The sequence below is a fragment of the Emys orbicularis genome, chromosome 4 (genome assembly GCF_028017835.1).
Source record: "Emys orbicularis isolate rEmyOrb1 chromosome 4, rEmyOrb1.hap1, whole genome shotgun sequence".
NCBI classification, from domain to species: Eukaryota; Metazoa; Chordata; order Testudines; family Emydidae; genus Emys; species Emys orbicularis.
In genome coordinates this window covers 137725900-137742945 of record NC_088686.1, presented here as the reverse complement: position 1 = coordinate 137742945, position 17046 = coordinate 137725900, and the positions used below count along the sequence as shown (strand labels likewise).

Here is a 17046-nt window from a genome sequence, read left to right as displayed (position 1 = left end):
CCAGTACAGTAGAGTTACGAACACCAGAGTTACGAACTGACCAGTCAACCACACACCTCACTGGGAACCGGGAGTACACACTCAGGCAGCAGCAAAGATAAAAAGGGGCGGGGGGCAGGAATATAGTACAGTCCTGTGTTAAATGTAAACTATTAAAAAAATCAAGGGAAAGCAGCATTTTGCATTTGCACGGTGACGTTTCAAAGCTGTATTACGTCAATGTTCAGTTGTGAACTTTTGAAGGAACCGCCAGAACGTTTTGTTCAGAGTTGTGAACATTTCAGTCACGAACAACCTCCACTCCACAGGTGCTGGTAACTCTGAAGTTGTACGGGATAGCTTATTTCATTTGGGAAAGTGGTGCAAGCTATAGGAACCAAAGCCCTCTTTTGCTGGTACAAACTATAGCTACACTTTGCCCCTAACCCCTGCACTCCCCTTCCTGTGCCCACGTGGGGAAACTGACCTGGATGCACAGAGCAGCTGGCCTTGCTGCTCCTCCCCCACCCCCACTGTTCCTCCGAGCCCCCCTAGGGGCTGTGAGGGGGGAGCTGGGAGCAACACCAGCTTAACTCTCCCTGCATCCAGGTCACTTTCCCCACCTGGGCTGCGTAAGGGGAGGGCAGGAGAGCAGCAGCTCCTGATGCCTCCCAGCACAGCCCAGGTGGGGAAAGTGACCTGGATGCCCAGAGCGCTTGGTGTCGCTCCTCGCTCCCCCCATCACAGTCCACTATGGGGACACAGGAACATTGAGGGGGGGAGGGCGTGAGTAGTATCTTTGTATCACCCCCGCCCCATGTTCCTCTGCCAGGAGGAAGCAGGGAGAAATCTGGGGGACCCCCCCCCCATGCAGTGCTCCCCTGCCAGCCGGGAGCAGTTTCTGACTCTACACCCAGGGCCGGCTCCAGGCACCAGCCGACCAAGCATGTGCTTGAGGCGGCACCTTGTAAGGGGCAGCCAATCTTGGGTGGTGGGGGGCGCACGTGGTTTTTTTTTTTTGGTTCGGCGGGGCGGCGCTTGAGGTTTTTTGTTGTTGTTGCTTTTGTTTCGGCCGGGCGGCGCTGGGGGGGGTGGGTTGTTTTTGTTTCGGCGGCGTGGCGTGGCACTTGGGGGGGGGCGTTTCAGCGGCGCTGCACTCGGGGGGGGTGTTTTGGCGGCGCGGTACTCGGGGGGTGTTACGGTGGGGCAGCGCGCTTTTTTTTTGCTTGGGGCGGCAAAAATGTTAGAGCTGGCCCTGTCTACACCGGTGCCCCCTGGGCGGTGGCCCACCCCCTAAGGCTGGCCCTGCTGGGGGCACATTTCACTCCAGGATAGTAGCATGGCTCAGCTGGCTTTAGACCCCGCTCCTCGCTTGCACTAAATAAGGAAAAGGAGCCTTCAGGCTCCCAACCCCTTTCTGAGGCTTGGCACTTTCAGACACCACTTGGGGAGGGGCAGGGAATTCCTAGCAGGCGGGGAACACCCCCCCCCCCCCCCCCCAGGGTGTATGGGGAAGCGGGGGAGGGGTCTGATGCTTGCTGCAAGGTAAAGGCTGGCCGCAGCTCGCCCTTCCATTCACATTTCGCCCCCCACGAGCGGAAACAAAAGCCCAGGCCTGGGAGCTCGCTGCCAAAGCTGGCTGGCGTCCAAGGTGATTTCCCATAAACCACATGCTCTGGAGAGGCAGTATAAGGGCCGAGCCCAGAAGAACGGAGGCAGGAGACAGCCACCTCCTCCTCTCTGCGCTGCGCGAAGTGCAACTTCCTCCCAGCTCCCCGGGGCAGCCGCGATGACTGCACCGTCCCGCGCCGCGCTCCCCGAGCCCCGCGCCAAGGAGGTGGAAGCCCCGCGGGCGGCGGTCCCCATGCCCCGGCTCGGCCCCAAGGTAGGGGCGCTGTGCGCGCAAGGGACCCGCTGCCGGGCTCCGCAGCGAGCCGTCTGCGCTGGGCGATCCGGGCTGCAGCTGGCGGCAGCACGTGTTGCTTTTCTGCGCTCCCTGCTCTGCCTTCGCCGCTTCTTCTTCCCCCCTGGCCCTGGGGCTGGCCCGCCGCGCTCTCTGCGCGCCCCTCCGCCGGCCCGGCTGCGCTCCCGCGGCGCCTCCTGTCATTCGGCTGCGCTTTGCGGACAGCCCCGGCGCAGCTACGCAGCCTGCAAAAAGCCTGGGATGCACCAAGGGCGTTAGGCGCCTCGCTCCAGTCCGCCAAGGTATTGAAGCGCCTAAATCCCTTTGTGACGCCCGCCTCACCGTGTGCTGCTGTTATGAGCGATTCTGGTTATTTGCTGGCCTGGGTTATTTGGTCCCGTTTTGGTTTTGTAAGGATGGTCCTGGCTGGCTGAGTACAATCCTGCAGGAGCAAACTCAGAGCAGCTCTTTCTGCCTTCGCCTGACACTCCTTCTTTTTGCCCTTTTCTTGCTCCTTCGCTCTGCTGGGCTTTGCCTTTGGATGGAGACAACAGGTCCTTTCCTGCATGCACGCTCCTTGTTGCACTGTGTGCTGGCAGGGCAGGGACTTGAAGCGAGGTTGGGGCAAACTTTCCTCTGTGCCTTGTTTTGTAAACTGCAACGAGGACAAAGCCAAGACAGAGCTCTTCATACCAGGGAGAGGGAGTGGGGGCACGCAGGGGCATGCACAGGGCTGGGAAGACTGTGCAGCACTCCTTGTCACCTGTCTGGGAAGCTTGTCACGCACGGCCTGGGCCTGACAAGGAGCTTGGGGATGGTTTGGAGAGAACTCATCCCAGAGGACTGTGTTTGACCCCTTTGAGTGGGCTGCTTGACTGGGATCCCCTCAGCCTGTTGGAACACAGCACTAAAGGCCAAGTCTATCTAGCTAACTAACTGTCCTAGGATACTGTCCTAGGATACTGATTCACCAAATGATCTAGCTAGATCAGAATACTAAGATCTAGGAGGATTGATAGGTAGCTAACTAGAACAGTATACTAAATGTCTATCTATCTATTTATCTATTCTCTTAGGTCTTCGTATTCTGATCAATCTAGCTAGCTAGACCGGTATATTAAAATCTAGGAGGATGGATATGTAGTTAGCTAGCTAGATGAGTATAGTAAGATCTAGTAGGACAGTTAGCAAGATAGGATACTGATCGATCAATTGATCTATCTAGCTAGCTAACTCTCTTCCTAGATCTTAATATATTGATCTAGCTAGTTAGCTAGCTAGATTGATTAATCGGTATACTAAGATCTAGGAGGATAGTTAGCTAGACAAATATATCTTAGTATTCTCATCTGTCTACCTAGATCTTAGATCAATCAGTATACTATGAACTATCTCTCTATCTATCCCCATACACCACATCTCTCTCTCTCTCTCTCTCTCTCTCATTATTATACATTACATAGATTAGATGGCTATTTTTCACTTATCTCATTTACCCATCCATTTATATCCCATTGGTTTCAAGGGAGTCACACCAGGGTTGCCTTGTGTTTTCCCTATAGCTCTTGGAGATTGGAGTGCCCTGGTTGGGGAATCCTCTGCCATGTCCTTCAGGAGCATGGCCAGGATCACTCCTGACAGCATGTGGATCACAGTGCCGGAGGTCCCATGCCCTGCTCGGAGGAGGCATTGCTGTACCCTTCTGGGCCTGTTCCTAAGCCCACTGGAGTTAATGGAAGGGTCCATGGATCCAGCTCCCTGAAAACATTGGAGTTCCAGGGCGGGAGGCTACAGCTAATGCCACAGGAACACAAGAACGGCCCTCTAGCCCAGCATCCTGTGTCCAGCTGTGACACGCACCAGCTGCTTCAGAGGAAGGTGCAAGGAACCCTCCATTCCTGGGTTAACCTTCCCCTGGGAATGTTTCCTCCTGACCCCAGTCAGTTCGAGGGTGGTTGTGCCATGAAGCAGGCAGGTTTATAGCCCTTCCCAGCCTCTTGGTTATTTCTTTAGCATTTGCCTTTGTGACTCTGGGTGTTCTCGTTATCCACATAAATGTCCAATTCCTTTTGGAATCCTGCTAAGATTCTGGCCTCTCTGCTACATTGTGGAAATGAGTTCCACAGGCTAACTGCATTGTGTGTAAAAGAGTTCATGGAGCTAACGCCTAGCCTCCGCTTACATGGAGAGACATGACTCAGGGGTGGGGCAATGTGAAAGGAGGTGCAAAGAGAAGCTCAAGGCTGGGGCAGAGGGGCAGTGAGGGGTCCTGGAAAGGGAGGAGACATTTGCAGCTGGCTCTGAGATGGATGGATTTGAGGAGGTCAGTGAATTAAGATTCTTCTCAGGAGAGGAGAAAGGGAAGGGAGAGACTGCAGGGATGAGTGAGGGCTGGAGGGGCGGTGGGAAAGAGAGAGATGGAGGAGACGAGAAAAGGGGGTGCAGAAGAGGGTTGGAGGAGGGAGGAAGAGAGGAGGAAGAAGGGGTGCAATCGTTGGGAGGTGGAGCATGAGAGGGGGGTGAGAAAAGGAGCCTGAGGATGCAAAGAGCAATGGAGGGAGTGGGAAGTGATGGATAAGTGATGGGGTGGTGGAGACAGGACGAGATAGCGACTGGTGGAGGCACAGGTGGCAGCAGCCGCGGTTTCCTGCTCTGCACGGACGGGTTGTACACACTTGCGTCTGTCAGCAGCCTGGCTCTAAGAGAGAAGCTCAGCTGACCCCCAGGAGAGCAGGGCTGGGGAATTCCCAGCAGGGGCTGCTCAGCTGACCTGTTCCTCTAATAATAGCAGACCTGGAGGGGGAGAGAGTGGAGAGGGGAGAAGTGTTCACAGACTGAACACTTGGGTGCCCACTAAAAAGGATTTGTGGCCCGAGCTCCTGGCACAGCAACTCAGGCAGATCAGTGCAGCTTGTACCCTTCCAGTGGAGTGCCACACGATGCCCACCTACCATGCCATGCCCACAGCGCCCATGTCTCTTAGCCATCTCTGCATTGCTAATGGTGCTAACGCCAGAGGGAGAGAAGGATTTGTATGGCAGAGAGACAGACAAACCAGGCAGTTCTTCGGGACATGCCATAGATCGGGAATCCATAGGGCTCTCCATGGGGACTGGCAGCATCCTTCTATGTCCACTGACTGGCACAAAGAGATCCACAGCAAAGGCTTCAGAGTAGCAGCCGTGTTAGTCTGTATCCGCAAAAAGAACAGGAGTCCTTGTGGCACCTTAGAGACTAACAAATTTATTTGAGCATAAGCTTTCGAAGGCAAGGGGATAGCCACAGGAAACAGCACTGGGATACTGCCCTGGCGCCTGCTAGCCATAGGGGCAGCAGGGAGCCCAGGGACATGGATTCTCTGATGGCAAGTGTTCCTGACAACTTCTCCCTTCCTCAGGCATGCCCGGTCTCCTGCACCCTGCTGACTTTCTTCCTCCTCGCCGCCTGCAGCATCCACAAAACTGAGCAGAAAGGCTACTGTGAGAATATCATCACCAAAAAGCACCTGGATAATCTGCAGGATCTGGTGAGTATCATGCCCAGCCAGCGTGGCTGGTGGGATGGGATCTGGAACATTATGGGGTGAGGCTGGGGCCTGGTGCTAGCCAGGGGTCCATGCGAGGCGAGTGCGTGGTGTCCTCCAGGTCCACACTCGACGAGACCGATGCCTCTGCCAGATGAGAACGGTACCTGCTGAGTTTGATGCCTGAGCCAGGGGAGACAGGTAGTCATGCCATGGACTCTAGAGTGACTCTAGTGGGCCAGATTAGCTGGGGCTGCAGGTCCGACCAGCCCCTGCCCCCGGTGAGATCAGTCTTTGTGCCCCACATGAATGAGACCGATGATAGGCCATCCAGAAGCAAGGCTCCCACATGGAGCAAAAAATCCAGGGGAGAGACCTATCAAAACAAGGGGGAGGTGGGCAGTGGTGATAGCTGTGGGAAGCAGAGACATCCCCTGGATGGCCTCTCTGCTCACCGGCATACATTGGGATTTGCTGTTAATGAGCATTGGCTCCAGCATAGAGGATGGGCTGGATCACTGGGATGGGGATGTGAGCCCGCAGTCACTGGCAGGGGAGGAGTGAGGATGGAAGAGAAAGGGATGGCGAATGTGGGAGAGATCGCAGAAGTAAGGAAAGAGAAGGATAGACAGGAGACAGATAGATATCTACCCATCTGTCATCAGCTGGAGGATAGATAAGACGTTGGAGTGGGGTAGGAATGCCTTTCTACCCGCACAAAACCCTACTGACACAGTTTGCAGGGTTACGGGTTGTGTGCAGGAGCATTCCAAGCTGTGCTGATTGCAGGCTGGTCCTTTAGGTCTGGGATCTCCTGTAGCCCCAGCCCCACATTCCTCTCTTCTGCATCGGAAGGGAGAGGAAGACTTATGGGGAAGGCACTTTCTAGCCCTTCCTTGGAATGAACCCTGGCTCAGTCCGGATTGAGAACCTCGTGAGCATTTAGGAGGAGGATGGAGCACTTGAGCTCTGCAGCTGCCAAAGGGTTAACCTTGGGAATCTGGCAGTCCCCCGCAGGATTAGTTACAAGGGGACTGACCCAGGAACCTTCCTGGTCTTCCAGTACTGGGAGGAATTCCCCAGCCTTGTTGCTTGCACAGCTGCTGCACAGGCTAACAGGGCTGAATACTGGTGGGCATCAGCAGCAGAAGGCCAAGTACAAAGAGGGCACACGGGGCAAGTCAGGGTTCGGCAGGCACGTTTTTTTTCTCCTCGGATCACAAATGATTTGTGAGCGGATCCAGCTGATTCGGGGTCAGAAATCAAAGGAAATTCCTGCGATGTCTCCAGCTCCCCCTCCTGATTCTCCCTGGCTGCTGCAGTGGATGTCCTTAAATTAAGTTAAAAATTATTTAGACAAATTACAGGTTTCAAAGTAGCAGCCGTGTTAGTCTGTATCCGCAAAAAGAACAGGAGTACTTGTGGCACCTTAGAGACTAACAAATTTATTTCAGCATAATTTATTTCAGCCCATGAAAGCTTATGCTGAAATAAATTTGTTAGTCTCTAAGGTGCCACAAGTACTCCTGTTCTTTCTTTAGACAAATTAGATGTCTTCAAGTCACCAGGGCCTGATGAAATGCTTCCGAGAATACTCAAAGAGCTGACTGAGGAGATATCTGAGCCATTAGTAATTATCTTTCAAAAGTCATGGAAGATGGGAGAGATTCCAGAAGACTGGAAAAGGGCAAATATAGTGCCCATCTATAAAAAGGGAAATAAGGACAACCTGGGGAATTACAGACCAGTCAGCTTAACTTCTGTATCCGGAAAGAAAATGGAGCAAATAATTAAGCAATCAATTTGCAAACATCTAGAAGATAATAAGGTGATAAATAACAGTTAGCATGGCTTTGTCAAGAACAAAAAATAGCAAACCAACCTGATAGCTTTCTTTGACAGGGTAACAAGCCTTGTGGATAGGGGGAAAGTGATAGACATGGTATATCTCGACTTTAGTAAAGCTTTTGATACTGTCTTGCATGACCTTCTCATACACAAACTAGGGAAATGCAACCTAGCTGGAGCTACTATAAAGTGGTAGCAAAACTGGTTGGAAAAACGTTCCCAGAGAGTAGTTATCAGCAGTTTACAGTCATGCTGGAAGGGCATATCGAGTGGGGTCCTGCAGGGATCAGTTCTGGGTCAGGTTCTGTTCAATATCTTCATCAGTGATTTAGATAATGGCATAGAGAATACACTTATAAAGTTTGCGGACGATACCAAGCTGGGATGGGTTGCAAGTGCTATGGAGGATAGGATTAAAATTCAAAATGATCTGGACAAACTGGAGAAATGGTCTGAAGTAAATAGGATGAAATTCAATAAGGACAAATGCAAAGTACTCCACTTAGGAAGGAACAATCAGTTGCACACATACAAAATGGGAAATGACTGCCTAGGGAGGAGTACTGCAGAAAGGGATCTGGGGGTCATAGTGGATCATAAGCTAAATATGAGTCAACAGTATAACACTGTTGCAAAAAAAGCAAACATCATTCTGGGATGTATTTGCAGGAGTGTTGTAAGCAAGACACAAGAAGTAATTTTTCCGCTCTACTCCACGCTGATTAGGCCTCAGCTGGAGTATTGTGTCCAGTTCTGGGCGCCACATTTCAGGAAAGATGTGGACAAATTGGAGAAAGTCCAGAGAAGAGCAACAAAAATGATGAAAGGTCTAGAAAACATGAGCTGTGAGGGAAGATCGAAAAAATTGGGTTTGTTTAGTCTGGCAAAGAGAAGACTGAGAGGGGCCATGAGAACATTTTTCAAGTACATAAAAGGTTGTTACAAAGAGGAGGGAGAAAAATTGTTCTTCTTAATCCCTGAGGATAGGACAAGAAGCAATGGGCTTAAATTACAGCAAGGGAGGTTTAGGTTGGACTTTAGGAAAAACTTCCTAACTGTCAGGGTAGTTAAGCACTGGAATAAATTGCCTAGGGAGGTTGTGGAATCTCTGTGATTGGAAATTTTTAAGAGCAGGTTGGACAAACACCTGTCAGGAATGGTCTAGATGATACTTAGTCCTGCCATGAGTGCAGGGGACTGGACTAGATGACCTCTCGAGATCCCTTCCAGTTCTATGATTCTGTGTCCTTATTAATTAGGCAGGGCCCCCTTTAGATCTCACTTACACTGTCATCACTTCATGAGGTTAGTCCTGAGTCACACCGGGGGAGTGAGAGGAGAATCAGACCCCGTGGAGTTACTCCAGATTGACACAGGGGTGAGTGACCGGGCAATCACACCAGGGGGAGTGAGAGGAGAATCAGACCCCGTGGAGTTACTCCAGATTGACACAGGGGTGAGTGACCGGGCAATGATCCCGATGCAGCGCTACCCCTTTAAGCACTTAGATACTGTGCCAGGAAGCCAGGCTGTGAATCCAGACGTTGTGCCCCCAGGCGAGCATTCGGCCACTAATCCAGTTGTTGCTGCTGTCCCAGCTCTGACAGAGTCCAAAGTCGAATGTTCCCTCGGTTGGATGGCTGCCACTGTCCTCATTGCTTTGGGCACAAAGGTCCGAGCCGGGAGTGTGAAGTCAACTCGAAGATAGCAGGGCTGGTCAAAGGATGTCCCTCCGGTGTTCTCCGGCCTGCTGCAGCGATCACAGCCGCACACCCCCTCCCTGGCCCGCCTCAGCCAGCTCTACTCTGTATCTGATAAATGTTTGCTAGCAACCGCCTCACTACAGGCCCAGTGGATAATGAAACAATTGTTCCCAATAATACATGCTCTCCTGGCAGCCCTGTTTCTTCCTAGCCTGGAACGCAGACTCGGAGTCGTTCCCGTACTCCCCGGAGGAGAGTTTTTCGTCCTGAAATTGAAAACCTCTGCCGGTCAGGGCCTTTTCAGATGCAGTTGCTGTTGCACTCAGCTCCCCTGCAAAGTTATTCTGCAAAGCGCTGAGTCAGCGTGTGAAGAGCCAGGGGCAGCGGGGTTGGTTTTTATGGCCTTTTGCTTTCCTCTGACAAGGCAGATCCTGGCCCCCTGATGAAGAAGGACGATTGCCTCTTGTTTGTTTGGCCGAGGATTGGGAATGCTAATAGCCTCATCAGGGCTACGCCTCTCCACAGAACTGCCTGTTCCTTCATTATATCTGTTCACCCTCTGGACCTCCAGTGAATTGCATGGATTAACAACATCTCACAGTTATATTGTACCTTCCAGCAACAAGGATCCAAAGCATGTTACAAAAAACCCTTCATCCACTTCTGAAATGCAGCTGTGTATGGGGAGATGAGCCGCAGCTGAGTGACACAGAGGAGAACATTTTGGCCAGGACAGTAGGGCAAATTCCTCTGTGACGAGAGACTGTAATCACAAGCATGTCTGCAGAGCAGAGGAGGGGATCTGGTTTTAAAACCTGGATGGAAAAATGATAGATTGCGTGGAAGAATGTATTTAGTATGTGTTAGAATGACAGATGCTGAGATGAATCTCTGGTCCCCGGAAGTGAACCTGTAATGCTAGGGAGCCCTGTACATAGTGCAAGGAGTCCCTTCCCGTGGGGCTTCCTTGCATGGTGCCCTGCACTGATCCTATCCAGAGCAGCTGGGTTCCTCCTGCTCTGCTGATTCTCCTCTCGGCAGGCCCTAGAGGCTGGTGCGATTATCAGGTGCCTGCTTAGAGGGGAGCGGCAGTTTGGCTGGATTCCTGTTAAAGGGCTGCAGCGTGACATTGTGCTTCTCATTTGCAGATTGACTCCCAGATGCTGATGTCCTGCCACGTCTCCTTTGAGTTCATTGATGAGCAGGAATTGGTGAGTGGGCTTTGTCTGACCACCTGCTAGCCTGAGCCAAGCAATTCCTCAGGATGTCAGTCTGTGCATTAGCCCCGGGGACGGGAGGAGCTAAATCCGGAGGGGAGTCTCAGCAGCCTGGAGAGAAAGGAGGGGCCTGTAGCCTGCAGAGAGCGGGGGCTGATTTCCATCGTGGCCACAGACTCCTTGTGTGATTTTTGGGAAACTCATTTAATCGCTCTGTGCCTCAGTTTCCCTTCTGCAAAATGGCGGTTGGTAATTCTTCCTTAAGGAAGGAAGCTCTTTGAGTCTCTTACTATTTGTATGTTCAGTACTTAGCATGATAGGGCTCCGATCCTGCTGGGCCCCTGAAGATACCATTGTAATACAAATAAGAATATTTCTGGGGTAATTTATACCTTTCAGCATGGAAATGATACTGCTTTAGGCTCCCTGAGATACACTTCAGCACGTGGGGGTGTAACTGACCTCCCTTACACATCACCTCTGAATTTGGGCTTGGGGGGAGGGAGGAAAGCCAGCATAGCTTACATACGAAGGGCCAGATTTTCAGAGTGCTCAGAATGTTGCATCATCTTAGAGCTATCTTTGAACGTGGCAGGGGCTTGGGGGAAGGGGTCTCTCTGGGCCAGGGGCTGAACAGTCTCTCTGGATACATGTACCCCAGGTTGTAAAGTGCAGTGGGCAGTGCAGCAGTTCTGTATTGCAGCCAATAACCTGTCCGTTTTTGCGTCCCAGGGTGACCCCATCTGCTTTGTCAAAGCGGCTTTCCCTCGGCTGGAGGACATCCTTGACAAAATGAAATTCAAGACGAACTCAGATAATTTTAACAAGACAAAAGACGTGCAAAACATGTACAAGAAAATCGACGAGAATGAAGTTCCGTGCATTGATGACCAGGATGATCACGAGCGCGAGGTATGTTCTGAGAGCCAGCTGCAGATCCCTAGGCTAATGGGCACAGGGACGAGAGGAGGGCTCGCAGCCCTCAGTGGAATGGAACGGTTTCGTTCAGGCTGGTCCCTGCTGCACTAGGAAGCTGGGTGGACGTCCCTACTGGGAAGAGACTAACTCCCAGAGCACTGAGGGTGACCACATGGACTCTGGAGGGTGGCCCCTGCGGATGATTTAGTTGGGGTTGGTCTTGCTTTGACCAGGGGGTTGGACTAGATGACCTCTTGAGGTCTCTTCCAACCCTGATGTTCTATGATTCTATGAAGAAGTTCCGCGCTGTGTCCCAATATGTGACCGGTGGTTGCTGTTGGCTGGGAATGATCGTTAACCACACACTGGGCTAATTAAAGCTGGAGCTGGGGTCAGAGGGTCCCGGCCTGGCAGATGAAAGAGCAGAGCAGGAAGCGCAAAGCTGGGAATATTCCCAGCCTCCCTGGCAAGAGCCTCCCCTGTGAAAATAGCAGGGCAAGAGTCCAAGAGCCTCAGGGGTTCTTGAGAGACTCCCAGAGCCACACTGGTGGGTGGGGGGAATCCTGAACAGCATGGAGCAGGAGCAATGGAAGACTTGCTTTGGGTGACCCGGGGCACAGGCTAATTCTCAGCATGCGCAAACACAAGGAATTACAGGACTTTGCTCTGCAGCCCTCAGGTGTATCAGACTCTGCTCCCAGCAGGGGACAGTGACTTTGGCTGGGAGCTCCCCTGTGGACTGCTCTAGGCCAGAGTCACTCAAAGGGCCCAGGCACCAACGGGGTCACCATCCAAGCTCAGTCTTCTCCCTAATGCTTTTCTACCTGTATTTGCTCCTGCCAAGAGCACCTGGAATCCCAGCCTGGGTGTAAATGGGCCTGATCCAGGTCTCACTGGTGGAAGTGACAAATCTCCCACTGACTTCAATGGGAGTAGGAGCACACTGAGTGGGCCCGATCCTGATCTCACTGGGGGGACATGGGAAGACTCCCATTGATTTCAATGAGAATGGGATCAGACCCAGTGGTCCTGATCTTACCCTCAGACCGTGTTTACACAGAGTAGTTTCACTGATTGCCATAGAGCTGCGAGGGGAGAGTCAAACCTATTGCGGTACCTGGGGCTCCTAGAGGTTTGGCAATCGTAGGACGAGGGGGAGTTGGACCCAGTTTCTGCTCTCTGGGTTGCCTCCTGGCTCCTGAGTCCTGCTCTCTGCTTAGCTCTCCCAGGCCTGCTCCAAGGAGTTCTCCATGCCTCCCGAGAAAATGCTACAGAAGGTGAAGGATTTCTTTCAACAAGTTATGGACCTCTTAGACAAAAATGTGGATTTCAAACGCGATTGCAGCAAAACCTACCAGAAGTGCTCTGACGCCCTGAAAAAGGAACCGCCATCTCCAGGTGAGAAACTAGGACAGCTGGTCTCCCTGGGCCCCCTCCTCTTGAGCTGCATCATCTAACGCCAGCCAGGGCAGTGATTCACGTGCCTGATCGTTGTGGCGATTTATACCATTCCGAGACTGCAGCTTTTACACAGGAGCATGCTTGTGTGTGCGAGCGTTTGTCCCTGTGAATGGGTGTGCATATTGTTTGTGGCGTCATGAGGGGTTGTGTATATGTTGGTGTGCTCACATGCGTCTGCACTGGATTGCACCCATGTGCGTGTCTTTATGACTATGCTTACCTGTGTGTGTAGATCTGCATTTCTCTGTGCATGCATGTATTTGTGTGTGTGTACTGGGCAGGTTTGCGTTTGTGTGACTGCTAATGAGGGAGAAAGCTCCAAACGGGTCAGAGCATAGGTGCTGGAACTAGGGGGGCTGCCGCACCCCCTGGCTTGAAGTGGTGTCCATTATATCCAGGGTTGACAGTTTGGTTCAATGGCTCTCAGCACCCCCACTGTACAAATTGTTCCAGCGCCTCTGGGTCAGAGAGAGGCCCCCAAATTGGGAAGTTGTTTTGGAAGTGGTGGTTTCACTCTTTGCTCTGAGAAGAGGGCTGGATGGCTCTCTGGGGCTGTGGGTTTGGCTGTAGTACTGCAAATACAGCAACCGCGTTTGCGGTATTTCTGCCTCTAGCCGAAACCAGGAAGTTCAGAGGCAGGAGCAGAAATTAGTAATGTGAAAAAGGCTCCAAGCAAACCTCAAACCTGACTCGGGCTGGGCTGCAGGTTTGGGGCCTAGTCGTTTATCTGCAGCGGCTCGTCTGGGAGTAAGGACGGACTTGTGGCTCGGGCACAGCTCTAGGAGGCAGGGCTCCTGACTGCTTTCTGCCACCGACACACTGGCCAAGTCGCGTTCCCGCCCTGTGCCTCGGTTTCCCCACCTGTACAGTGGAGAAAATCATCCTGGCCTCCGGCTACCTGGCTCCGATCGGGGGGGGGCACTTTGTAAAGGCAGAGTGGAAGATGCCGTGCTATTTTCTGTCCCTGCGGGCTGCCTGTGTCCGGGTCCATGTTGCATGTGATATGTTTGCATGCACACCAAGAAGAAGCTCCCATCTGTCCTCCCCACAAGTAGGATCTGTCCTGTGTCTTGAGACTGAGATGAGGGGACAAGGTGAAACTAACACTCCCCTCCCACTGATCCTGTTGCTTGTGCAGCTGCTGCTGGTGATGACACGAGCCTCAGACCCTCCGCTGCCTCTGGAAAAGGGCGTGCCGCCATGTGGACACTGCCTTGCTCGGGCACACTAACAATCCCAGCCCTGATCTCCATGCACCTGCCCTCCACCACCACCTCTCCCTCTGTCCCCGGGCCTGCTGTCTGCGTGCCTTCTGGACCCCTTCCTTCTCGCTAATCGCTTCCACTCCCCAGCTCCCGGGCTGCTCTCTGTGTGCTGCTTGCGGGTCTGCATCTCACAGCCTCTCTGGGCAGCTCACACCCTCTCTTTGCTCTGCCCGCCGCTGTCCTCATTCTGAACTCTCTCTGTTTCGCTTTGGCCTTGTTTCAGTGGCTCTGGCACCAGCCCACCCAAGCTAAGGCTGGGTCCTGGGGCAGGGCGGGGGAAGGGGAAAAGCCTAAAGGCTGTTCCCTGCTCTTCCTGGAGGCTGGTTACTCTATGGCCTTTCTCTCTCTCTCTGGTTCTTTCAGGTGTGGTGACTGACCGTGACTGCAACTGTCCATCCCCAAGCTCCCCTCGTGAGGGACCCCCAGCCTCTCCCCACCCAGCCTTGGTCACCAAGCCCTTCCCTTCCACTGTACCCCACCTGGGCAGCAAGGAGGCAGCTGCCAGCACCCACCTGGCACACAGCTGGCCTGGTGCCACGCAGACCCCAGTCAAGTTAGACAGCAGCGTTAAGCCCAGGGTATCCAGGAGCACGCACAGAGGCCTGGTTGCTATTGTCTGGGCTGGCATTTCTGCCAGTGTGTCCTCACCACCAGCAGAACTGGAGCTAGCATCAGCATCACAGGGACCTGGTAGTGGGTCCATCAGCACCAAACTGCTCCTGGACCTAACCGAACTTCCCAGCCAGGAGCCCCCTAGCACTGAGGACATCTTCACCTCCCCTCCCACCCTCCCGGCCTCTGGTGGAGAGACGCTACCGAGGGAAGAGATCCATCCAACCGGGACAGAGACTGAGCAAATCCAAGCATGGCCGACTGGGCTCAGAAAGTTCCTCCACACGCCTGGTTCACCTGACCCATCCCTCAGCGCGAAGCAGACCCAACCACAGGCAGGAGAAGACGTCACCCAAGCCACCTGGGCATTCTCAGCAGCAGAGCCGAGCACCCACCTGATGGATTCCAGCATTGCCGATGCCCTGTCCAGCCCAGCCCTGACATCCGAGGCAGTGGAGGCCTCGGGAGCAGACCCTGGTGGCCAATTGGTGACCCCCCTGCCCAGTGAGCTGTGGCCGATCCCCTCTCTGGGCTCCGAGGAGCCCATCTCTGTAGTGCAGCACCGGTTCTCCAGGATGGCTGCTACCACTGACAGCCCCCCTGCCCCAGAGACACCCCCCGGGGAGAGTCCTCAGCACTCAGCAGGGCAGGGCAAAGCCCCAGACATGCAGCGCACCACGGAGCTCCGAGGAAAGAGAACAGGGGGGCTGCCCAGGTCCAGAGACCTCGACGACAGCCTGGCAGGGCCCATCCCTGACCTTAACATCCTTCCTCCGAACACAGACCGGCGCAGGAAGGAGGCACAGCCCAACGAGACGCAGCGGGAGGTCATGTCCTATGTGCTGGTGGCAATCCTGACGATCGTGGCGATCCTGCTGGCCGTCGGAGGCCTCCTCTTCTACAAGCATAAATCCAGGGTAAGCGCCTCACCAAGCCACCCCCACTGGGGCACGTTGGCTAGTCCTAGCAGCTCCCGGGTCGGGCAAGGGGTGTCTTGCAGGCAGTGCTGGCTAGTGGGTTAAAGACACATCATCTCCCAGCCCCTCCTGTCAACCAAGTAGGTGTGGGCACCTGGGGAAAAGCCCGCCCCACCCAAGCGCTGAGACAACATCTCGAGTGGTTAGAGCAGGAGGCTGGGGGTCAGGAGGCTGGGGGTCAGGAGGCCTGGGTTCTGTTCCCAGCTCTGTGAGCTGGCCTTGGACAAGTCACTCTCCCCCCGCCCCAAAAAAAAATATAGCCATGCCTCAGTTTCCCCCCGCTGTAAAATACCTTGCAGGGCACACTCATCAGGGACTGCAAAGTACTGGAGGGGCTCAGGTGGAAGGGTAGGGTGTGGGGAGTGCAGTTCTCGTAACTGGGAACGTCCCATCCCCCTGCTCCATGGGAGTGTGTTTGGGGCTATGACTGCAGTGAGGGATGGGCCCAGGCAGGGATGTCTGGGGTGGGGAAGAGACTCCAGTCCCAGCTGCCAACCCTGGCTGCCTCCTCCCACGGGAGAGCCTGTCTGTTCACACCTCCCCCCAAGGCTCTGGCTAACACTGGGGACTCTACCCCCCAGGGCTCTGGCATCTTGGGGCACTGCCCACTGCAGGGAGAAGGGGATAGAAAGGGCCCAGGAGCTTCCCCCCTCATGGAGGGAGTTCCCTGCTGGCAGCACAGACCCCTACCTAGGCTCCCGACCAGTCCAAGACTGATCCTTCTATTTCCCCCACACAGACCCAGGAGAGACAGCTGCAGCAGAGAGGGAATGTCCTAGAAGAGCCGGAGGGAAGGTAAGAGACTGTGGAGAGGCTACGACCTAGGGCTGCAAAACTGAGGCTTCTCCTCCTCTGGGTCTCAGTGGCTTTTGCGGCCTCTTCTCTGGCATGCAGTGTCCTATCCCTCTGGCCTCCCACCTTGGAGCGCTTGGCCCAAGAGCCTGCTGCAGACCCAGCCCCTGCATGGCCAATGAGTTGCTGCCTGGCAGTGAGGGGCCCCAGGCATCTCCCTATGCGGCACGGACGGGCATCACCAGCTGAACCTTCTTCCCACTTTCAGCCCCTGCCATTGGTTTGAACCCCTGGATATTGCTTCTCTTTGCAGACCGCTGAATGGAGTGGAGGAGCCTCTGGAGCTGCGGGTGCAGGGTGAGCTATGAGGTAAGGCGCCCCACTTTATCCGGATGACAGTCCCCCTTTAAATCAGGCCCCTCTCCTGCAGCCCGGCACAGTGGGGGGTTCGGAATGGCTTACGCAGACCCTGGGGTTAATATTCAGCCAGGCGCAGAGCACAAGGCTGCCAGCTTATTGCTTGGCAGCTTAAGCACCTGGAAATTGCTTCCAGGTTTCCTAGTTGTTTTGCAAGGCCCTTGGCAACGGGGAATTTAATTGTCACTGTCTGGTTCCCGTCTAGGACCCACATTCAGCACTGGCATAACTGGGCGGAATGCCATTAACCTGGATCGGGGCTGGCAGTGGTGGATCAGGCTTCTGCCAGCCAGGGATGTGTTCAGCTGTAAAGGGCAGTTCTGCTCTGAAAAGTGGCTCTGAAATTGTCCTCTCCCTACTCTGCAAATGTGCTCCTGGGGGCATCTGAGTCAGTGCTGAGTTCCTGCTCGGGTCGCTCCTGGTAGCCCTGC

The 17046-nt window shown here is 54.0% G+C and overlaps 1 protein-coding gene across 1 annotated transcript; it reads left to right on the top strand.

The window, feature by feature from the left end:
* Positions 1–1768: 1768 nt before the first annotated feature.
* On the top strand, positions 1769–16566 carry CSF1 (colony stimulating factor 1). The gene is made up of 8 exons (XM_065402301.1): positions 1769–1864; positions 5280–5408; positions 10105–10167; positions 10906–11085; positions 12312–12489; positions 14181–15346; positions 16146–16201; positions 16512–16566. Exons 1-8 carry the CDS (start codon positions 1769–1771, stop codon positions 16564–16566), a joined length of 1923 nt encoding a protein of 640 aa, XP_065258373.1.
* The last annotated feature ends 480 nt before the right edge of the window (positions 16567–17046 follow it).